At 42.5% G+C, this 24,551-nt stretch overlaps 1 protein-coding gene across 5 annotated transcripts in view; it reads left to right on the top strand.

Moving 5' to 3' along the window:
* fam131a (family with sequence similarity 131 member A) overlaps window positions 1–24,551 on the top strand; it is a 96,516-nt gene that overhangs the window by 50,175 nt on the left and 21,790 nt on the right. For 4 of the 5 annotated variants that reach the window (XM_062976829.1, XM_016995677.2, XM_062976833.1 and 1 more), the window contains 2 exons: window positions 16,495–16,588; window positions 19,781–19,963. In XM_062976829.1, the coding sequence (XP_062832899.1) occupies window positions 16,519–16,588; window positions 19,781–19,963 (253 nt within the window). In that variant the 5' untranslated portion in view covers window positions 16,495–16,518. Of the gene's footprint in view, window positions 1–2,698; window positions 2,831–16,494; window positions 16,589–19,780; window positions 19,964–24,551 lie in introns of those variants that run through there. The other variant, XM_062976832.1, reaches the window with a different exon arrangement.

The following is a 24,551-nucleotide window of genomic DNA, read 5'->3' as shown; positions in this document are numbered from 1 at the left end:
ATGATTGCTGTTTTTCCATTTACAGACCTGGCGTTCAACAGCACCACCTTTAATCCGGAGGAACCGCCAACCTGGGTATCCAAGTTTACCATATCAGGAGGCCGTTTTAAATCTACAAGAAATCTCTTCCTCTCCCTAGGCCGAATCAGTTTTGGCCTCCCTTTCCCGTATCTCCCCCTCCCCTGGATTACCTCTATGGGGGCCCCTCGGCTAGTGGACATCCTCCCCCCCCCCTCCATGGCCCCTCTCCCCTTCTTCCGTCATTGGGCTGGCACTAGCTTTCAAATATGAGCCAGATCCCTGCTTAAATTGTATCTCACTCCACTCTCCTTTGGATGTAGCTCTTTCATCTCCCCATTCCCCCCACTTGGGAGTTACTAGCGTAAAGTGCAATATAAAGTTCTTTAATTTCCCAAAAGTGCAAAGTGCTAAAGGTGGAGGGGAATCTAGTTCATAGAATGTTCTAATAGAATCAATGGGGTGAGGGAGGTAGATCAACAAGCTAAGGGATAACAATAAAATCACCATTAAAGTGCCAGAAGCTTTAGCTCTTACTACAGCGTTATACAGTTCTTCCAATAATAAGGTGACTTTGTGCTTCAACATCCCCGGTAAGACTACAGCTGTTCTGAAGGTGAATAAGGCACACTCTCCCCTAGCTTCTTAGGCAACCCACCCCAACCCTCAACTTGTAGCTCTGAGTTAACACGGCTGAACACAATTCATAGCAGCATGGAAAATTCATAACAATCAATTATGAGGGCTAGATAAAGTGCTCAGTCCAGATGATCATCAATAAAGTGCTAACAGTGCATTTCTAGATGGAATGCGGTGCTGGAGCAGTCCAGTGATGGTTGGGTGGGAAGACAATGCACAGGCCCTGCTGGCCTAAGTGGGTCAGCAGACTGAGTGGATTGGCAAGCTGACTCACTGAATAGCAGGGACCAGAAGATGGAATGTGCCTTTAGTCTTGTGTGGAAACTCCGCCCGGTTGAGGAGGAGGCTCCAGGCCGTAATTGTACACTTGGCTGCCTCAGGAACTAGTAGCAAAGTATGGGACAATATGGGGACGATGGTATAGTCCTTATAAGCAGTCTGGCAGCTGGATGTAATGCAGCAAGCAGCACAGAAGCTTCTTTCCTAATAAGAGGGCTCCATAAGTCAATACCTCCTGCTTCCTCCAGAGGTCCCTCCCGATGATGTTTAGCCCAAGTCTCCACAAGTTGTTGAGGGTGATTAACCCAGGGCCTCAGTCCAAAAAGGGCCAGGGAGGGGAGAGAAAGCGCCACAAGCTGAACAATGGTGGCTACAAGAGTCGTTCCTGATCTCCTTCTTCTTCCTCTCCTCCTCCTCTCGGAGACACACTTGCAGCCCCCTTAATACAGCAGCAGCGGGGGGGGGGGAAGGAGCCACACGGAGGTCACAGGCGGAGAGGGGACAGACATCAAAGAATAAGAATAGGTCCCTGAATGGCCTATCTCCCAATATGACAAGATAACAACGCTGAAAAAAAGATCTCCCGGCCCGGGGTCGTCCAGTTCAGGGGCCGCTTGGAGGTCGTTTGGGCCAAACGGAGCCGCCTTGGCCCACCAGAAGCCCTCCGGAGGATCTCCTCCAACGCTAGGGATGGGAGAAGCCGAAAACAAAAGGGCAAATGCCCAGTCTTAAAGTCCCCCTCCCCCCTGCCGATTCAGCGGGGCCGAGAGGCTGCAGCAGCTCCAACCAAGAGGCCACGAAGACTCACGGAGAGGGAGAGAAACAGCGGAATGGTGAAATGGCGACCGCTCGACTACCTCCCGGTCTTCCTTCTCTTCCCACAGCCTCTCGCTGCTCAGCCCGACACCGTAGGCTCTTGCCAACGCCAGCACCCCAACCCTCAGGTATTAAACAGGGTTTGGGGAGATAGGAAGCGAAATAGGCGAGCCTTTTTGTGGCAATTTAGATCTTCTAGCCACAGAGCCCATCAAGGCTGTTGCTGCCACGCCGCCATCTTAGAATTTATACCCCGCCACCATCTCCCCGTGGGGACTCCGGGCGGCTCACAATGTTACAAAAGTTACAGCGCAAATACAATAACAATATACACAGTTTAAAACACAAGAAGATGATAAAACAGAAGTTAAAACAAAGGTTTATACAACAGTAATAATATCAAACAACCACCAATGCAATTCAATGCAATAAATGTTCATTTTTTTGTTCAACAATAAATGTGAATTCTTCTTCATGGAAAAATAAGACATCCCCTGAAAATAAGACCTAGAGCATCTCTGGGAGCAAAAATTAATATAAGACACTGTCTTATTTTCGGGGAAACACGGTAGTAGAATATGCTGTATGGGGGTCTGGTGGAGTCTGGAGGTTTTTAAGTGAAGGCTGGATGGCTCTCTGTTGGGAGTGCTTTGACTGTGTGTTCCTGAATGGCAGAAGGGGGTTGGACTGGATGGCCTTTGGGTCCCTTCTAACTCTAGGATTCTATGAGTTTATGCTCCACCTGTGCCAGCTTCCCTCCCACTTGATGGGAAGCTCAATCTCCATCCTTGGCCCCTTTCTTGGCCCTCCTTCCTTCTGCCACCCATCTGCTTGCTAACCCTTCCACGATCTCCTCTTCCTCCGTGGTTCCCTCCGTTATCATCATCGTCCCTCCCGTCCTGTGCTGACGTCAGTACAAAGCCAGGCCTGTATCCTGGGAGAAATCAGTCCATGGTGACTGGTTGCCATGGATATACACCTTGTTGCAAGCTCCAAGTCCACCAGAACTGCTTCCTAAGTAAAGCAAACCCAGGCTGGGAGCTGCTGCCAGAGTGGATGGGGGAATCAGAAAGGGCAGGTAAGAATCTGGGCAAGAGTATCCCCCGTCCCTTTTATTTTAAAAAGGCAAGCTTTGTGCTTTTGTTGGGACCTCTTTTTGCAGCACAGGGACACGAGCGAGCTATTTGGAAATGCAAGGCATGCAGCAGTAGACGCAAGCTTCAAATGCAGCCGACAGACAATTCCCTTGCTGGATCTGTTGTATTATATGTGCATTGGAGGAATGGGGTGGAAGAGAACAGAAACTGTAATAGAAACTGTTGACTAGATCTGGACAGATCTTTTTCAATCTGCCGATTCCACGTTGCATGGAAGGCTTTATTGCATGGAAGTCATTGCCATGGAGAAGGCTCCCAAGAGACTTTGGAGAACAACATGAATCCATAGGAGGGCAAAATGAAAGCAACAAAGAATTACTGTATGTCCCCCTTTGAAATTTTTCCTTCGGTTCCCAAGTTTTTAGCATTGCAGAGAGTGAGATGTTAAAAATCGTTCACACCAAAAACTCTTTTTGTTGTCGAAGGCTTTCATGGCCAGGATCACAAGGTTGTTGTATTTTTTCCAGGCTGTATGGCCATGAATTCCAAAAGTATTCTCTCCTGACGTTTCGCCCACATCTATGGCAGGCATCCTCAGAGGTTGTGAGGTATGGAGAAACTAAACAAGGAAGGTTTATATACAGTAGAGTCTCACATATCCAAGCCTCGCTTATCCAAGCTTCTGGATTATCCAAGCCATTTTTGTAGTCAGTTTTCAATACATCATGATATGTTGGTGCTAAATTCGTAAATGCAGTAATTACAACACAACATTACTGCGTATTGAACTACTTTTTCTGTCAAATTTGTTGTATAACATGAGGTTTTGGTGCTTAATTTGTAAAATCATAACCTAATTTAATGTTTAATAGGCTTTTCCTTAATCCCTCCTTATTATCCAAGATATTCGCTTATGCAAGCTTCCGCCAGCCCGTTTAGCTTGGATAAGTGAGACTCTACTGTATATCTGTGGAAAGTCCAGGGTGAGAGAAGAACTCTTTGTCAGTTGGAGGCCAGTGTGAATGTTGTAGTTAATCACCTCGATTAGCATTGAATAGCTTCATCTCCTGGCTTCCTTTTTGTTCTCATTCCCTTGATTGCTTTGCCTGCCTATAATTTTTGGACATCCAATCTCTAAATTTAAATAGTCCAGTGAAGCTTTCCGTTATTGCAATGCCAGCAATTTGAAGACTCGAGGAAAAATGCATTCCTTCTTATTTGAGTGGCAGCACTTTCACTTTGCTTCTCCGTGTAGCAACCTTTCCACATATGAAGTTTCATAAGGAACTGAGCTTGCACTTGGATTTTGCTTAGTGGGTGCAAGAAAGTCAACTCTGCCCTTCAACGGAGAGGATCGGTTGTGGATGGGCACTTGTAGCTGCCGCTGCCAAACACTCTTCTGCCTGAGATGTTTGCCTTACTCAGCCTTGCAGCAGTCAAGTAGCCTTTATTGTAAACTTGGAGAGATGTTGAGCATGTGTATTGGGCGTTGGGAAGAAATGTTGTGTGCCTTGAAATCCTTTGTGAATTATGGTAACCATAAGGGATTTCTTGGCAAGATTTGCTCGGAGAGGGCTTATGGATCACAACTATGAAATGAGCCTGTGGGTTCTAACCATTTTCCTCTTAACATCCCACATTTTTCTTTATGTTTCGTGTTTCTTTGTGCATCTATGTGTTTTCCCAAATGGTTAAACAACAACAGCCTGGCACGCTGAAAGGGTTTAGCTCATACCGCTGCTATCTGTAAAAGTTTAAAGAAACCAAAGCAGTCGTTATCCGTCTCTGTTGTCGTGTCTAATTTGCTTGGAGCTTTCACTACTCATAGAAGAGTGTTGTAAGAAGATAAATGGGATGAAAAGCCATAAGGTACTTTGTATGTTGAAAGCCCTAAGGAAATAATTAGTATGTAGCAGGAAAAAAATCAAACCGAAATAAAAAGCATTATTATGACAGGTGATGTAAACACAGGTTTACTATATGAATTGCACATTGCTATCTATGCCAATGTGATGTAGAAAGGGTTTTTTTCCCCATGTTAGGAGAGACTTGATAAACTGCAAGTTGCTTCTGATGTGAGAGAATTGCCCAGGGGTCGCCTGGTTGCTTAATGTTTTACCATCCTGAGAGAGGCTTCTTTCATGTGCCCGCATGGGGAGCTAGAGCTGACAGATGGGAGCTCACCCCGCTCCCCGGATTCTAATCACCGACCTTTCAGTCAGCAGTCCTGCCAGCACAAGGGTTTAACCCATTGTGCTACTGGGGGCCTCAAAGATATATTTTTAAATATATTTTAATGGTATTGAGGGTCCAATGCATTTAGAATTCTGTTGGTCATGTTCTGTGATTGTTGTACACAGTCTCAAGTTGCAGTATGGATTCAGTGTGGATTTTGTACACAATGCAAATCATCTCTACCTGTTATTCATTGGCCACAAATACTGCATAACATTACCTTCTAGTCTCGGGGTTGCATGATGCAACATGGTGTGGTGGATTTAATGCTAGACTAGGATTCCAGTAGACACAGGGTTTGAGTCTCTACTCTGCCATAGTAACCCACTGGGAGACCTTGGGGAGGTCGCATTCTCTCAGCTTCAGAGGAAGTCGGGCTGTGGTACAGCTGGCTAGTAAACAGCTGCAATAAATCACTACTGACTGAGAGGTCATGAGTTCGAAGCCTGGGTCGGGTTAAGCCCCCGACCATTAAATAGCCCGGCTTGCTGTTGACCTATGCAGCCCCGAAAGACAGTTGCAGCTGTCAAGTAGGGAAATTTAGGTACGCTTTATGCGGGAGGCTAATTTAACTAAGTTACAACATCATAAAAAGTGCCAGCAAAACACGAGGAAAGGAATGAGGAAGTACAGCCACCAGTGGACAGTGAAGCAACAGCTCCCCCTGTGGCCGGAATCGTGAAGCTGGAAAAAAATGTTAAATGCCTCTGTGTCTGTCTATATATGTTGTTTGTCTGTTGGCATTGAATGTTTGCCATATATGTGTTCATTGTAATCCGCCCTGAGTCCCCTTCGGAGTGAGAAGGGCAGAATATAAATACGGTAAATAAATAAATAATAAGTCAGTGGCAAACCTTCTCTGAGTAAATGTTGCCAAGAAAATCCTAAGATAGGGTTGCCATATATCAGAGATGACACGAAGGCATTGATCTATGAAAGTGGAGTATAACTGCACTTGTAATTTATATTACAGTACTGATATCGGATCTTGGCTTTGGCTACACAAGGAACTCTAACTGAGAGGGAGGAAAAGTACTCTGTAATATAGTTATCCTCACCTTTTGAACTCATACCCTTTGGGAGTTCGAAGGTGAAAACGGAGGCAATTGTGGCTAGGCAGAATGATAAAATGGCAAAACTGTGTGTGACGACCAACACACAAACTAGGAGAGTCTGCAGTTTGTTTTTGTTTGAGGCTACTGGGGAGGGCAAGGCTCCCCTCTGTGTCCATAGAGTTAAATATACATGGCTTGAAAACACCCTCCCACCCAAATAAACTCAAAAAGAAAACCTTGATCTTGCCATTTTATTTAATGGATATCATTTTACTATGCCATCATATATAGCGGATCCTGATCATCCCCAAATTTTGGTATCCAATGGGGTCCTGGAGGAGCCATGGTGGCGAAGTGTATTAAAGCACTGAGCTGCTGAATTTGCAGACTGAAAGGTCCCAGGTTCAAATCCCGGGGGCAGAGTGAGCGCCCACTGTTAGCTCCAGCTCCTACCAACCTAGCAGTTCAAAAACATGCCAATGTGAGTAGATCAATAGGTACCGCTCTGGTGGGAAGGTAACAGGAGGTGTCTATGGACAATGCCGGCTCTTCGGCTTAGAAATGGAGATGAGCACCAACCCCCAGAGTCAGACATGACTGGACTTAACATCAGGGGAAACCTCTACCTTTACCTAATGGGATCCTGGAACAAAACCCCACCAGGTACCAAGGGTCCGCTCTCAATGCAGTTGGCTGCCTCTGAACCCCAGGGATTGGCACCTGGGTAGTGGACACTCTTTTCCATCTTATTACCACTAATATAGGCCAAAGGACTCTCCCCCCTTCTGTGTTCTGTTTTGAAATGGCAGAGTATTTTCACAGAGATGAATCCATCTGCTATTCAGAGCTCACTACCAGCCCATGAATATTTTGCCACAATTTAACCTTCAATTTCCTTGTTTCATCTTCCTTTCTTGCTGGCTCCCTCCCTCTGACGCCTTCTGTGTTGTCAAAGTATAGATTGTAATCTCCTTGAGGTCAGGGACCAGCCGTTCTATGCTTATGAAACTCTGTCAACGGACGTGGCCGTTGACATTATTAAACCCAAGCGGTGCCTGGAACAAAATATTGGAGCATGGGGCTCTTGCGCTTGGTGTGCAAGGCTGTACATCTGCCAGCCATTCCCTTCTCCAAGAAATTCTATTTAATTCCATTTCTCTCCCCTCTTGACTTCTAGACACTTCTCTCCTTTGCTCATTCCCAACAGTCAGCCTGTATTACTTAACTACTGAGAACATTCAGGCTGCCCCACTGAATTGTTTCCCCCCCCTATTCCATGACTATTCCAGTGCTCTGATCCACACACATCTACATCAACATCGTATGCATCTACAGTGTCGTATTAATACAGCTTGACACCACTTAAACTGTTGTGACTCAATGCCATAAAATCCTGGAAGTTGTAGTTCAGGGGAACATACTTGGAGACTTCAGGAGACTCCAAACACCTCTGTCTTCATTGCGGCCTCCTCCCTCCCCAAAAATAGTTGTTTTCATTGTTCTATAAAAGTTTGTTGTTGTTTTCCAAACATAATAATACCTGGCTTTGCTCCATGGATGATGTTGTTTTGACTATGTAAGCCATCACATTTCCTACTGAATTTGGGCAGAAAAGTAATGATTGCACTAATGATTCTGTTAGTGTTGGCCCATGAGGACAAGGTACAAAAAGCAAAAATTTCATGTATAATACAATCCCCATTTTCATGAAGGATGTATTCTCAGACTTTGCATGGATACGGTAAACCACAAATAATTGTCAACCCTAATGAAACGAAGGACTTCTGGCCCAAGGATAACATAGGGTCACTCTGGAAGACCTAGAAAATGCCTATAGGACATATTTAGTGAGAGGTGGATAAATGAAACCATAAATCTTACATAGATGAGTCTCTCCCTAGCTCTTTTCTTACATATGTGTGTGTAAGGACTAATCTGTTTTGGGTTATCTAGGAAAGGATTAATTGGCATTAGCAATGGAAAAAATTGAGACTCGTTGACTATGTAACTTCAAGCTGTTTTTCTTCTTCTAGCCTTTGTTTTGGGTTGTTGTCTTCTTCTTTGTCTTTTTCAATAAATTGTCTGCCGGCTCTTGCTTCAACTCTGAAACCCAGATAATTGCGAGAAAGACTTGAATAAGGTCCTCTTGGGACAGAGGAGGGCAAGAAAGGCCAGTTCATGGTTTCTGAGAAGGAAAGAAAAAAAGGTTTCCAAAATGAAAAGAAGAGAAAAACACAACAACGGGGAAATAATATAAAATGAAGTCTGTTTACAAGCAATTTTTAATGCAAGGAAGGATAGGGAATGGTTATGGGTGCATCAGTGATTTCTCGTAGATAGCAGCAACTATTAGAGTTGCAGAACTTAGAAAGGGAATACAGCATGAGCCCCATATTTCTGGATGATATGTTATTGGACTTTGGGTTTGGACTTTGGACTTTGCATGGATACACAAAATCACAGATAATAGCCAACCCTATTGAAATGAAGGACTTCTGGCTCAAGAGTAGCATAGATTTGTATGAGGGAAGTAGAAAATGTAAGGTGTAAGCAACAAGATGAAGCAACAAATGAGTGAAGCCTTGCAAATAAAAGCAAGCCATGGTTTTAATAGCTGAAAATGAAATAAAGCCCTTTCCATTTACCTTGAGTTCCACTCCCCAAAATTGATAATGTGCACCCTTGTTTCCTGAATGATGACCCAAGGAAATTGGACATTCTGAGCTAGGTTTTGAGCTGTGGCAATCCTGTTCTCTGAGGATTTGTTATCTAAACTATAAAATCAATACAGTTTGATATCACCTCAGTGCTATTGAATCTTGGAAGTTGTAGACTGACTGTTGTGACTCAGCCTTTGTGTGACTCTGATGAGGATTCTGGGATGCAGTTTCAGGATGATGGGATTCAGGTTCAGGATGAGTTTCAAGATGATTCTGATGGAAATTATGGGATTCAGGTGCAAAGTGTTCCTGTTGTGGGAGATGAAGAGCAGGGAGGCTTTCCCATGGAAAGAAATGATGTTGTTGATGATGATGGTTTTCAGGTGCAAGAAGCAGAAAGGGAGAGTGGTTCCCAGCCTCAGTTTGATAACACTAACGAGCCCTATGGCCTTGAAAGCGAAAGCGATAGGGCCGCTTCTCTAGATCGGGCTAGCCATCTGGAATTTCGGGGGTTGCACAGAAGTCTCAGAATAGCAAATAAGAGGGAAGTCGAAGGGCAAAGAAATGCTTTCATGTCATGCTGTTAAAACAGTCTGCTGAGAGGGAAATCTTCGTCAAAGCAATTTCCTCGCTTGAATCAAGAACCAAGTCTGCTCTCCTGTATTATCTTGTAGCCTGGATGTATCCTCATTTCTGGGACTTTGGCTTCAGTTTAAGGACCTCGTTTTATGCCTAATGTTTCCATGGATTTGTTCTTACAGCCTTGTTTTTGTAGCTATCTTTTGGAACTGAACTTTTGCCTTTTATGAACTATCTTTTCACTATTTCCTAATAAACTACAAAAGACTACTTTTGGTATACAGTCTGGTGTCTTTAGCAAGGTGAAGCTAACCTGAGGTGCGACACTGACAAGATCTCCTTGCCAAAGAGTGCTGCTGCCTCATCAAACTATAAATTTCAGGATTCCATAGCATTGGCTCATGGCAGGTAAAGTTGTATGAAATCACATTAATTCTACAGTGTAGGTGCACCCTATGACTCTTCAGAACATAGTTTGAGTGCCTGTTAGGCCGTTGGGCAAGTCACACTCTTTCAGCCTCAGAGCAAGCCCCTCTCTGAAGATATCATGCCAAGATAAGTTGTGGTAAGTTTTGCCTTGGTGTTGAGTGATTTCAGCTCTGCTAAAACTGTGGATTTGGTGACCTGGTGTGTCTAGCTTTCCAGAAGGCCAAATCAGATAGAGATGGGTAGAAGGCAAAAGTAGAGATTTATTCTCAATGGCCAAAGAGGATGTAAGTGGAGAAAGCACAGCAGATTTACTGACATAACACAACCGAAAAGACAGAGCACGTTTATTTCATTTGGCAGCTGTTCAAGAAACCCACGGGAGTTCCTGAGTGGCTCAGAAACTATCCGACTAGGATCTGCACCCGGAGTGGCTCAGGACTCCATCAGATGTCATCTCTGACGAGAAATTCAATAAACTTTCATTGGAGCATTTGAAGTGCCATTCCATTTAATGGTCCATCTCCAGGAAGGGAATGATCCGAAAGGAATGTGATGTGGCATTAGGGAATGAGTCCTTGATGAGCTTAATGGGTGGACCCCTTGGAAACAGTTGGGTTAGTTTGAAGTACAGTAGAGTCTCACTTATCCAACACTCGCTTATCCAACGTTCTGGATTATCCAACGCATTTTTGTAGTCAATGTTTTCAATACATCATGATATTTTGGTGCTAAATTTGTAAATACAATAATTACTACATAGCATTACTGTGTATTGAACTACTTTGTCTGTCAAATGTGTTGTATAACATGATGTTTTGGTGCTTAATTTGTAAAATCATAACCTAATTTGATGTTTAATAGGCTTTTTCTTAATCTCACCTTATTATCCAACATATTCACTTATCCAACGTTCTACCGGCCCGTTTACGTTGGATAAGCGAAACTCTACTGTACATAATAGGTAATTGAGGAGGATGACTATTTCAATAGATGAAACTGGCTTGAGGCATGGGAACTGAGCTGTTCCTACCACTACCTCAGATAATATGAAGGAAATCTTGAAACGAACCTAGAAACTGATGCAAATACATCACATCTCCCAGTTCATTGTGAGGGGATTGTGGAGATTAGAAGTCTGGTTGTGGTCAGAAATCATTCCAAAGACAATTCATACAAAGGGTTACTGTAAAGCAAAGGTCATATGCGCTTGCTATGTCTTAGGAGAGCTGCAGTTTCTGTATGATATATTTTTATACATTTCATAATTCATAATTTGCGGGTCCGATTTCTCAAAAACATATGGATCGCCATCAGTCACGAAACGACTTGAAGACACACAATAACAACACATTTACCTCCCAGGCAGAACATTGGGGGGTTCTTGAGGATAAGAGCCTTTGCTTTTCAGTAACTGCAGTGATGGAAATTAGGGATTTACTTGGAACAACACTTTTGCACGGAACACTGTTTGCTCATACCTCAAGGGGCTTTCATGTGGCTAGTTCCTGCCGCTACCAATCAAAAGCATTAGAGTGCTCTTCTAGCTTTCCCAGAAATTGGAATTAACTAGTTACAAATAACAATTTTCTCGCTATTGATTTTTTTAAAAATAACACAAGGTGAAACTACAATATGACCTCTGTAGCTACAGGGAATACATTCCTGGACATTGCAAGGATACATAAAACTAGACAATACTGAACCCTATTGAAATGAAGGACCTCTGGTGCAAGAATCCCATAGTCACATTCTAGAAAATGCCCAAATAGGACATATTTTGTTGAATGTGGATAAGTGAAACCAGTCCCAAAATATAGGGCTTTTATTGTATTGTAAGTGTATCATAATGAAGGATAACTTCATTTGTATGTTATCAAAACCCTGAGACCCAAAAGAGACCCCAAACCTGTGGCCACAGAAAGGTCTTGATAGCCAACTCCAAAGTGACCTGTCACCCAGAAACCAAATCCCCTATCAGTGCCTCCACACACCTAACAATGGAGCCACACCAAGGGTTACAGAAGTTGTGCAACACTTCACCTCTCTCCTTCTCCTGGGAACCCATTCAGGCTGGCTAACACCCATTGCCACCCATTTTTTCACCAGCACAGACCATTGTTCTTACACAGGCTGGGGAAACTATCATCATTAGCATCCATAACCTCAAACCCACCCATATTATTTTCCTTCCCACACCCATGAGAGGCAGAACAAGCAACCACAATGACAATTTATTAAATTTCCCTGGAGCCATTCAACAGTGACCATATATGACGCTTCTGCAAGGCGACAAGGTCCTTTGTTTCAGACTGCTGCCAGAGTAATACTTTGCATTGAGTTATGTCAATCTTTGTGGTGCAGACTCTCCTGACATCTGCTTTGCCGTCTGTTCTTTGCCTTCATCCCATCTCTGTCTTATTCAATCTTTTGGGAAACTTGATATGCCAGGCTTCCGAACCTGTGGTCCTTGCAAAGCTGAAATCATTCAACATATAGGGGTATATATCTTCATGTTTTTCATGCTTGCTTACAAGGATATCTAATTTACAAAGTATTATCCCCACTGCAGGAGGACATGGATATTTTTTGCATGGCATTTTCCTAGTATTTTGAGTTTGAAAGCATACCATCTAAAATTGTATCGATTAAAACTAACCAAGTGTGGCTAAGCAACATTAAAGTGAAACCAAGATGGAAGAAGAAAGCAAAAAGCTTAGAGAGGCTGCCTAAGACTACAGGGAAGAGAAAGATTCTGCTCCTCATGGAAGTTGTAGTTTTACAAGGTTTTTAGCTTGTGCTGGTGCCTCATCCAACTACAAATCCCAGGATTCTATGTCATTGAGTCATGACACTTCAAGAGATGTCAGACTGTATTAATTTTATGGTGTAGATGCACTCTGTGTAACAATTCACCAAAAGCTTCACAGACTGAAAAAACCTTCACTGCTTCTGTAGTCTTCTCCCAGGGATTTGTCAAGCCTCAGAGAACTCTCCTATTCTCCAGAGAAATTAATTAGTAATGAAAATTGTCTTCCGTCCCTACTGCTGTTGCAGTGTTAATGTTAACATTTTAGTCATTCTTACAGTTATGAGAGCGCGGCTTCATTAAGTTCCGAATGAGGAATATCAACGGGTTCATTTACGGGATCTCACTGTGCGTCATGCTTTATTGCATATTTCAAGGAGGTGGATAGCAGGAGACAGGGTTTTTTCCTCCAGACTTTTCACAAGCAAACAAAAGTTAGTATAGATTGAGTATCCCTTATCCAAAATGCTTGGGACCACAGTAATGCAGATTGAGTATCCGTTATTCAAACTATTTGGGACCAGAAGTGTTTTAGTATTTTCAGATTTTTAACACCTGTACATATGTTCTAATCTAAATGAAATAACTTGGAGATAGGATCCACGTCTAAGCAGAAAACATATGTTTCATATATATTTTATACACATAATATGAAGGTAATTGTATACAATACTTTAGATTTGGTGCATCGAACACATTTTCTGTACTTTGAACCATTAGAAAGCAAAGGTGTCACCATCTTGGCCCTGTGTGTAGATGATTTCGGAGGATTTCAGAATTCTGCATTAGAATTCTGTGTCTTGGCTCCTTTTGAGAAATGGGGATAGCACCGTTTCTTTTGGAGAAAATGTAATAGTCTTAACCACTAGTTGTAAATAATCTCACTAGATCGGGCATGGGCAAACTTTGGCCCTCCAGGTGTTTTGGACTCCAACTCCCACCATTCCTAACAGCCTACCGGCTGTTAGGAATGGTGGGAGTTGGAGTCCAAAACACCTGGAGGGCCAAAGTTTGCCCATGCCCGATCTAGATTCTTAATGAACTGGCACCAATGGGGATTGGTAGATGCTGGATAAATTTAGCTTCTTGATTGCTTGAGAATTACTATTAAAAATAAGCCTCATACTATACCCCATACTGTGCAGTATGGTAAATTCTGTACAGACTTGATATTAATATTGAAATACAAGAATTAAGAGCAAAATAAGAAAAAGACAAACATAAGTTCTAGAGATCTAGAGATCAAGACCCCTTTTATAGTGCCATATAAAATTCCATCTTATCTGCTTTGAACCAGATTTTAGGGCAGTGTAGGCTCATATAATCCAGTTCAAAGCAGATAATGTGGATTATCTACTTTGATAACCTGGATTATAAGGCAGTGTAGAAGGGATCTAAGATACAATGGACTCAAATGGCAAAAAAGCGATTCCGCCTAAACATTAGGAAGAACTTCCTGACATTGAACTGTTCTGCAGTGGAAGAGGCCATCTTGGAAACTGGTCGTGTTGTGACTCAGCCTTTGCCGTTGTGTGACTCTGATGTGCCTTTGTGTGACTCTGATGAGGATTCTGGGTTATATGTGCATAATGATGGCATTCAGGATGAATTTGAAGACAACTCTGATGTTGTTGTGGGAAATGAAGAGCAGGGAGTTGTTCCCGTGGGAATAAATCATGATGTTGTTCCTAATGAGAAATTTCAGGTGCAGGAAGCAGAAAGGGAGGATAGTGCTTTGCCTCCGCTTAATAACAGTAACGAGTTCAGTGGCCTTGACTCTGAGGATCTCGATCGGGCTTCAAGACTGGAATTCAGAGGGTTGTGGAGAAGTCTTCACATAGCTAATAAATGAGAGGTCAAAGAAATGCCTTTATGTCATGCTTTTAAAACAGTCTGCTTGTAGAGAGCTCTCTGTCAATGCAACTCCATCGCTTGATCTAGAAGCAAGTCTGCTTTCCTGTGCCAAGTTTGCTTTCCTGTAATATCTCGTGGATGTTTTCTCTTTGCTGGGACTTTTGGCTTCTATGAAAAGGACCTTGTTTTATGCTCTATGTTTCTATGGACTTATTGCTTACAGCCTTGGTTTTGTACCTTTTTTTTTAGAACTGAACTTTTACCCTTTTATGAACTATCTTTTGCCTATTTTCTAAATAAATTACAAAATACTACTTCCTGTGTGTGATTTGGTGTCTTTAGCAAGTTGAAGCTAACCTGAGGTGCAACAGGTGGATCTATCCTTCTCTGGAATTTTTTACTCAAAGGCTGAATGGCCATCTGTCAGGAGTGCTTTGATTGTGTATTTCTGCATGGCAGCACTGGATGGCCCTTGTGGTCTCTTCCAACTTTATTATTCTATGATCAATATAACAGAGGTTTATCATAAAAACGGCTTTGTGAATTTGTTTTAACATCTTATTTAAAGTATTATTTCTTAGATGTTGTTGTGGGTTGCTTGAGTCCAGGTTAACTGAGGGCCCGTTGTATTTCTTTTCAAAGGAACTTTCCAAGTTCTGGTCTTTTTATTGCAGAGGAGAGAGAAAAATGATAAAGGAATAATGGGACAGAAAACTTCAGTGGGCATTTTGCTGCAGCCTCAGCCTGAAGCCTGGAGCTTGCTGCAGTTCGGGTTTCAGCATTAGCATCCCGCTCAGGCCCCGGTCCTGGGAGGCTGGAACTAGACGGCACGTCTCCCACGGACCCAGTCCGGCCCTAACAACGGGCCTCTGATGTCACCGCTGCCCTGGGAGAAGGGAGACGACGACAACGACAGCAGCGGTGCCTGGGTTTAGAAAGCTCTGCAAATCTCTGGGGAATTGTTTGCAAAGAAGCAAACGTTTTCCAACGTAAGCTCTTTGAGATCCCTCGAGGGCATGCGCAGTGTGCAATTAACTTGTGGAGTTCACTGCCGTGCCACAAGTTGTAGGGTTGTGCATACCACCTGCAATGGTTTGTTTTTTTAAAGGGATTTGCGAACTCATGGAAAATAGGGGCATTGAGAGGGACATTTCATAGAATCACAGTTGGAAGAGACTCCAAGGGTCATCCAGTCTAACCTCCTGCCATGCAGGAACACACAAGCAAAGCACTCCCAACAGATCGTCATCTAAAGGTAAAGGTAAATATTTCCCCTGATGTTAAGTCCAGTTGTGTCTGACTCTGGGGGTTGGTGCTCATCTCCGTTTCTAAACTGAAGAGCCGGCATTGTCTGTAGACACCTCCAAGGTCATGTGGCCACTGGCATGATTGCATGGAGTGCCGTTACCTTCCTGCCAGAGCAGTACCTATTGATCTACTCATATTTGCATGTTTTCGAACTGCTAGATTGGCAGAAGCTGGAGCTAACAGTGGGTGCTCATTCCACTCCCTGGATTTGAACCTGCGACCTTTCGGTCTGCAAGTTCAGCAGCTCAGCGCTTTAACATACTGCGCTATTGGAGGCTCTGATTGTCATCTAGCCTCTGCTTAAAATTCTCCAGAGAAGGAGACTCTGCCTCATTATGAGGAAGCATATTCAAACAGCTCTTACCATCAGAATGAATCTTTTTTCCAAGAATTCTGTGCAGTTAGGGCAAAGCTAGGGAGAAAATGACAATGTCCCATATTATTTAATGGCAGCGATGTGAACATATATGTGTTCATGCTTGCATTGCCGCCATCTAATAATACAGAGCGTGAGGATCCATGGTAAGTGGAAATTGCAGCTCTAGAGCCCAAAAATTGACAGTCAACTGTATCTGAAGATGGTCAAATATATCTTTTCTCCAAAGCACACCTGGTCCCAAGAGTTTCAGAGAAGGGCTACTGAAGCTATACATATCCCAAATTGACAGTTTAGGGTACCTCTTTGAACCTTCTGACTTGGCTCTTCTTTGCTTTTGAAGGTAAATGTTGAAGACACTGTCGAAATGTTACCCAAGTCTCGGCGAGCCCTCACCATCCAAGAGATTGCAGCCCTGGCGCGGTCCTCCCTGCACGGTAAGAGCCAGGAATGTGGCCCGATGTGGTTGTTTCCATTTTACAAAAGGGGGAAAATACAACCAGAATGTGTTTAAACCTAAGTGAAGCAGTTGGCAAAGGTAATGTGGGAACTGTTTTGAATCTCCACAGTTTCAGAGTGCCACCATGGTAGGGTGCTTGGACCAGCAGTCTACAGTTGCAGCCACACTGTAGAATCAATGCAGTCTGAAACCACTTTAACTGCCATAGCTTAATGCTATGGTACCATGGAAGTTGTAGTGCAGTGAGTCTCAGGCACTATTTGGGAGATAGCACCAACAGCTTTCAAGAAGTGTTGGAAGAGCAGGTTAAACACTTATGAAACTATAGCTCCCATGATTCAAGAGTACTGAGTCATAGCAGTTTATTATTTTTTTTAATTATGCATGGGTCCATTTTATTGCAGAATTTGTCATCTAGCAATCGCCAAAAAGTTGCATCTTTTTCTACAATTGGAATAAATTTTGCATCTGTGCTCAAATTTCTCATTCCTTCAACATTAGATGGTGCAGCTGCCATTGTACTGCAGGTACAATTTACTTTTGTACCATCATCCTCAATATAACATAGATTCCCAGCAATAAGTCCTTTGCTGGTTGACAGCTTTTAGTTGCATAAATGTTTGTCTGCACCATTTTGTAGATAATGGAAAATATTTTAAGAAATAGAGCAAAGTTTGTTGCTGATCTGGGACAGTTGCGTCTTATTTTCCTTGTGCAATTGGTGGCCAACTGCAAACCTACAGAATCTTGAAACTGAATATTTTCCTAATTGCATCTATTTCCTAGGATTAGAACAGGTGCTTCATTTCTGGACAGACACATGATAGCATCTTCATTAAAGTTTTCTATCGTTCTAAGAACCTGAAGGCTAGATATTTCATAGTTATCCCTGGGAACAACAGGTTTCCCATTGCTTCCTTGAGTCAGTGTCTTTTCAATAAAATGAACAAGCTCCAGTCTGTCTTGTAAGAAAGCCATTGTTAAGCTGATATGAAGAGTTAAACTGTTTGCAAACTATATAAAGTCATACCAGTTTAGATGCACCTTGGGAGACCCTGCCCAGACTCACTGGAAACACTTAGGATTTACAAGAAATCAATGGCAAATCTCTGATTTTTTCTTACCAAGAAAATCCTATGACAGAGTCATAAGTCAGAGTAGACTTGAAGGCACAGATTAAAAACAACAGTTCAAATGTAGTCTACCAAGAAACTCTGTGGAGTGAAATGAATCAGGGGTGCGCAAGTGCCAATTGAATGTGCTGTGCATGGATGCTGATGCCTCTCCCAGTGATTTATGTGAAGCCTGCTCAGAAGAAATACCTGAAGGAACGTGCCACACCTGGATGCTTGCACATCTCCTTTTGATTTCAATGAGCCCTGACTAGGAAAATTTCCCAGTGGAGTATGTCATCGGAAGTGGAGCTTTTACTGAGACATGCACAATGGTTTCCAATATCTCTTTTGCTGATTACTGTACTTCACACAAGCCCAGCCATGTTGGGCTGTATCAAAGCAGGGAGGCAGGTGCTTCCTTCTGCATTCATTACAGCAAGGTTTGTGCAAGGGGACACGTTAATGGGTTGTGACCTCAGTTGACTTATTATAAAGGAGGAAAAGTAGATGCAAACTGTCATAGTCATTGATCCCCTGGTGAGTGTGCAAAGCTCTGTGTGTGGACAACACTACAAGTAGGGGCCCCATAGTCTCCAAATGTCCTTATCTGACAGGGAGAGTCCTGATTAATCATCCTGTTTTCAGCTGCTTTTAAAATGTCTCTGTTCTCCTCTCTTCCTTCCACTTTCCCTCGTTGTCCTGAACTTATCCTGGTTACCACAAACTGAATCAAAATGCCGAAGTAGTTTCAGTTAATTCAAGACATGAAGGAAAAGGGAGGGTGAGATCTCCCCCTTCCCAGTAAGCAAAATGCTGCAATTGCTTCTGGCTTGTATCCTCATCCTCATTAATAACTTTTGCCACCTTGACCACACTCCTTTGGGAAATAATGAAGGAAATGGGGGTCTCCATAGGGTCCCTACCTCCATCCTTGACTCCTTTCTGTCTGCCAGGGACCTTATTTATTTATTTATTTATTTACATCACTGTTACCCCGCCTTTCTCTTCAAGGAGACTCAAAGTGGCTTACAGTAAATGGCAAAAATTCAATGCCTAAAAATGTAAAAACAACAATTCATATAAAACCATCTACAAAACAACAGTTCATATAAAACAGATACCATTACAAAATAAAATCACATTATATAAAATTTTAAGACTGTCCAAGATTAAAATCCATTCATCCAGAATCCTCAAGTCTTCGTACAGGTCATGTAAAGTCCATGTTCTCATTCATTAAAAGCTTGCGTGCACAACGATGTCTTTAAGGCTTTCCTGAAGCCTAGGAGAGTTGGTATCTGCCGTATGTTGCTGGGGAGGGTGTTCCACCTTCTCAATACTGTCCTCATTGTTCTTCTGCATTTTTGAGAATTCTGTTGTATGTTCTATTTTATTTCCTACTAGAAGATAAGTGGACATGTGAAGCATAGTGTTTCACTGAATGCAAGTCAAAAATGGGTAGGAATTGTACAGATTTTCAGATATTGTTGGCCTATAACTCCCCACACTCACTGCTATTGGCTATACTGACCTGGATCGCTCCTCTGGATCGTCCTGGATCTCTCTTCTAAGGTTCTGCAAGAAGCACACCTTTCCTGTCCCAAAAAACGGTCGCCATAACTTTCCTTGCAAGCATTTGCAAAACAGAAGAGCGATCCAGGACAAGTGTGGGGGAAAGTTGAGTGCATGCACATGCACAGATGCGAGAAGGGACGCCCGCCTGGTTGAGGATGCAAACCAAGCGGTAAAGTTTGTTGGGGAAGGACTTTCCAAACTCTTTTATCACTATGATAACTGCCTAGATTTCAATGGGGACTATGTTGAGAAGTGGTATTTGGGTCTGGCTTTCAACTGCATATGGTAAATGTTTTCTCCTATAGTTTGTTCATTTTTAATTCCAAAACGTAATGCACTTTCTGGATAGCCCTTGTATTAAACAACTGAGATAATTGCTGTGCTTTGCCTAGCATTTGGGTGAGGTGTAGATTGGGAGTCCCATCATCTCCAAAAAAAACATTTGGAGCCCTGCTGAACTCCTTTCCTTTCCTTTGCAGGCATTTCGCAGGTGGTGAAGGACCATGTGACCAAGCCCACGGCCATGGCCCAAGGCAGGGTGGCCCACCTGATTGAGTGGAAAGGATGGTGCAAGCCCATGGATTCCCCTGTGGCCCTGGAAAGCACCTTCAACTCCTATTCCGACCTCACCGAAGGAGAGCAGGAGGCCAGGTTTGCCGCAGGTGGGACCTGTGAGGCGGGCGGGAGGGGATGATGAGGATGGTGATCATATGTCTTTATATCCTGCTTTCCTTTCTTACAATAAGACTCACAGCAGCTATAAAATGCTCTCTGATGTGGAACATCTGTGCACAAATTCAGAAATGGGGACCCACCTGATCTGGAAGAGTGAGGGATCTGAATCAAAAGCATATACAACTTGTTTATATTTTTGCAAGCAAGTTCGTCTCATAACTGGGATGTTGGTAACATACCAGGTTCTAGGAATCACATGCTCTACTGCAATATGGCAAAACAGTAGAGGCAATGAGTATGCCTGGAAAGACAGAATCCATGAATAAAGAGGTACTTCACCTTCTTCTACCCAGCACTTTCTGCCTGTACTTGGAAATCCTAGATGTGTCTTGCAAGAGGGGATGGAGGAAATGGTAGCTAGGGAAGGATTAAGCTGTTTCCCCCAAATTCTCTTCCCCAAATTACACTTCCCCATCTGCTGTTTAGATATTTGGCAAGAGACCCAAATTCCCAAGTGGGTCTCTAAAGGACATTTAATTTCATTTTAGGGACAACATCTTGGTGAATGGTTCTAAGTGCCATTTATAGAGTAGGATATGTGGACTCTGGGTGAAGGAGAAATTAATTCTGGTCTGGCTTGTAAGATTTTATTTGTTTATTTACTCACTTTATCTTTATCCCACCTTTCTCCTGATATAGGGAGCCTCCCACATCTCTTGAGTGGTGAATACTTTGGGTTATAGTCGGTGTTGAACTTTTTTGAGGTGACAGTTGATGTTGTTGGTATTTGTCTTTGGCTTTAACCTCAATTTGGAACTGAATTGAAAAAAAAACACCCCACAAATGTTTATAAAATATTCAAAAGTTTCAAACCAGTTGTAAACACAATCAATTATAAAAGCTCATGAGAAAATCCTACTCATTCTTTAGGCAGGATGAGTCTCGTACAATCAGTCCTCAAAGGTGAACGGACTTTCAGGTATCCTAGACCAGGGTCATCTAGGGCTTTTTACTACCGTATATACTAGAGTATAAGCCAACCCGAATATAAGCCGAGGCGCCTAATTTTACCACAAAAAAACTGGGAAAAATTGACTCCAGTATAAGCCAAGGGTGGTAAATTTCAGAAATAAAAATAGATACCAATAAAATTACATTAATTGAGTCATCAGTTGGTTAAATGTTTTTGAATATTTACATAAAGCTCAAATTTAAGATAAGATCAAATCATTATTCTCATCTTCTTCAATGTAAATGTGCTTATGTATCCTTTTAATAATAATAGAGTAAAATAATATATGTTATAATAAAAATAATAAATACAGGAAAATAATACAAGTAATAATAAATGCAATAATAATAATATCAGAGTGAAATAATAAATGTATTATTATTATTAATAATAATAAAAAAGAATAAAATAAATGTAATAGTAGCAACAAAAATAGAGAAAAATAATAAATGTAATAATACCAATAATAATAGAGAAAAATAATAAATGTACCATATATTCTCGAGTATAAGCTCACCCAAATATAAGCCAGCCAGGACCCTCACCCGGGTATAAGCCGGCTGAAAAACTAGGCTTATACTCAAGTATATACAGTAATTCAAAACTAACCACAGTCCAACATTTGGACAATTCCTTTATCATGTTCAGGCAAAAACAACAGATTCCCCACTACCCCTAGTTGCCACTTTGTAAATAAGAGATGGGCAGCCACTTTGGAGCTGATCTGGTAATTATTATTATTATTTTTATACCCCGCCTCCATCTCCCCGGAGGGACTCGGGGTGGTTTACATGGGGCCAAAGCCCGGGCAAATACAATAACAAACATAAAACAACATCAAATAACAGAAACCACGCACAAATAAAAATTAAAAATTAACATAAAAGTAAAATAACAAATATGAGTAAAACACAAGTTAAAATACAGCAATAGAATCTTAAAAATGAACTGGGCAAAAGTGTTCTAAGTGAGTTTTGTAAACAAGAGGTAGTTAAAAGTGCTATAAGATCTGGTACTGGGTTTTGTCTCAGTGTTTTATAAAAACTTCCTGTCCAATGGCCCTTCAAATATCTTAATCAGTGGGAGAAGGATTTGTTGAGGCTGGACTCTTAGCCACACTTCTCTGAGAAGAAGGCCTTGGATATAAATGGGACCTGGTTACATATAGACATCCCTAAAACCTGGTCTCAGACTGTCCAAGTCACATGGAATCATTAGTGGGCATCAGATATTCTCTGTGGCTCAAAGACATCTGAAGCCAAGCTGATGGAAATCGGCCCAGATAGGAGACTAGTGGTCGGCTTTGTGCCCCAAAGGTATTCTGAATGAATTGATCCCGACACAACCTGGCAGGCTGAGGAGTGGATTGAATGAATGCAGGCGGAATCCGAATGGACACACAACTGGCCTCCTGCACACTGCCGTGGCTCAAACTGCAGGCTAAAGATTGACAGCTGCGTGCAGACTCTCATGTCTGTGTTCAGACAATTGAAGTGATCCCTAGCTCGTCTCCTGCAGTCTTCATATCTATTCGGCTTGACACCTCACTGAGGCCAGTATCATCACATTCATTCTTTCCCTGACCATCCCACATCATTTTCTGTTATTTCTTGTGTGTTCCCTGCTTCCTTCACGTTTTCTGCAATTAAAAGTCAGGTAGCACCCAACTCCTAAAGCAGAGCCTTCTCTCTGTTTTCAGGTGCTGGCAACATGGGTTCCCATGGGCATTCACCAGAAGTGGCTGTGTGTCATGGGATGCCTTCCATAGGACTCTGTTTTGCCAGTGCCTGAAAATGGAGAGAAGGCTGCATCTGATAAGGTCCTAGATTGAGGGAAGTCATAGTCCCCCTCTTTTCCTCTTTGGCATCTTTTACTTGGAATAATACTGTGTCTACTTCTGGACACCACCGCAATTCAAAAAAGATATTGAATGTGTGTAGAGAAGGGCAACTCAAATGGTCAAACATCTGGAAGCCGAGCCTTATGAGCAATGGCTGATGGAGCTGGAGATGTTTAGCCTTGAGAAGAAAGGTTGAAAGGGGATATGATTGCCATGTTGAAATATTTGAAAGGATGTCATATTTAGGAAGGGTCAATTTTGTTTTCTGCTGCTCCAGAGACTATGTCACAATAAAGATAAAGGTAAAGGTTTTCCCTGACATTAAGTCCAGTCATGTCTGACTCTGGGGGTTGGTGCTCATCTCCATTTCTAAGCCGAAGAGCCGGCGTTGTCCGTAGACACCTCCAAGGTCATGTGGCTGGCATAACTGCATGGAGTGCCGTTACCTTCCCGCCAGAGTGGTACCTATTGATCTACTCACATTGGCACGTTTTCGAACTGCTAGGTTGGCAGGAGCTGGAGCTAACAGTGGGTGCTCACTCCGCTCCCGGGATTTGAACCTGGGACCTTTCGGTCTGCAAGTTCAGCAGCTCAGCGCTTTAACACACTTCGCCACCAGGGCTCCCAATGGTCACAATGGAGCAATGGAAACAAACTACAGAAAAAGAGTTTCCACCTGAATATTAGGTAGAATGTTTTGTTGGTAATAAATATTCAACATTGGAATATGCTGCCCTGTAGTGTGGTAGAATCTCCTTCTTAGGAGGTTTTTAAACAGAAGCTGGATGTCTATCTGTTGGGAGAGCTTTGATTGTGTACTCCTTCATGTCAGAATGGGTTTGAACTATGTGGCCTTTGGGGTTCTTTCTAATTACATGATTATCTGACTTGTTTTTCATCATTTGGTCAGCTGATGGGGCAAAACTCCACCTGGATGGGCATCAGCCCCTGTGCATTGCAGGATGCCCTGATTCAAGGTCCCTGCCATTCCTTTTCCTGAGACTCCGTTCCAGGCTTCCTCCCACCGGGTTTTCCACCTCACTCTGCAATTAACCAGGAGCCTTTTCACACCCCACAATTATAGCAGATTTTAAAAGACTAGAAGAACCACACAGGTTTTGTTTATCTCAAAATATTTTCTGTCAGCTCTTGACACTTTTTATACCAGCTCTCTAGGTTGGTTAATTTTAACCCAGGATAAAATTGGAAAGAACAAAAATCTAGGGCTTTTCAATCAGTCTGCACCTGATTCCACTTTTAATGCCATTGGCTTCATTCTATAGAATCATAGGATTTGCAGTTTAGGGAGTATTTAGAATCCGCAGCCAGAGAACTCTAGTTCGTGTATCCACACAAAGTTGGGAACATATTCCCCGCAGATACAGGAGGTCATATTGCACTGCTATTCTGGATACGTATAAATTAATATCATAACCACTACAAAAATGTATGGTTAATATAATTTTGTAAACACTGGTAGATTAAAGGTGGAGAATCTGTGGCTTATAGCTCCCACCTAGAGCTTGGAAATGTTGTGTTTGGACTACAGCTGATAGAATCTCCTATACCTTGTGTCTGTCATCTCCAACTACCAGTTATGCCAGTTAGGACTGATAGAAGACCTCTTGTATATGGGATCATAATGAGAAGTCCACTAGGCCAGGAAAGAGGATCTCCAGAAGCCAAGCCCAGAGCAAGCTTATGAGCTCCAATATGGTCATAC

The sequence above is a fragment of the Anolis carolinensis genome, chromosome 3, assembly GCF_035594765.1.
Source record: "Anolis carolinensis isolate JA03-04 chromosome 3, rAnoCar3.1.pri, whole genome shotgun sequence".
Classification (NCBI taxonomy): Eukaryota; Metazoa; Chordata; class Lepidosauria; order Squamata; family Dactyloidae; genus Anolis; species Anolis carolinensis.
This window is presented reverse-complemented; position numbering and strand designations above follow the sequence as displayed.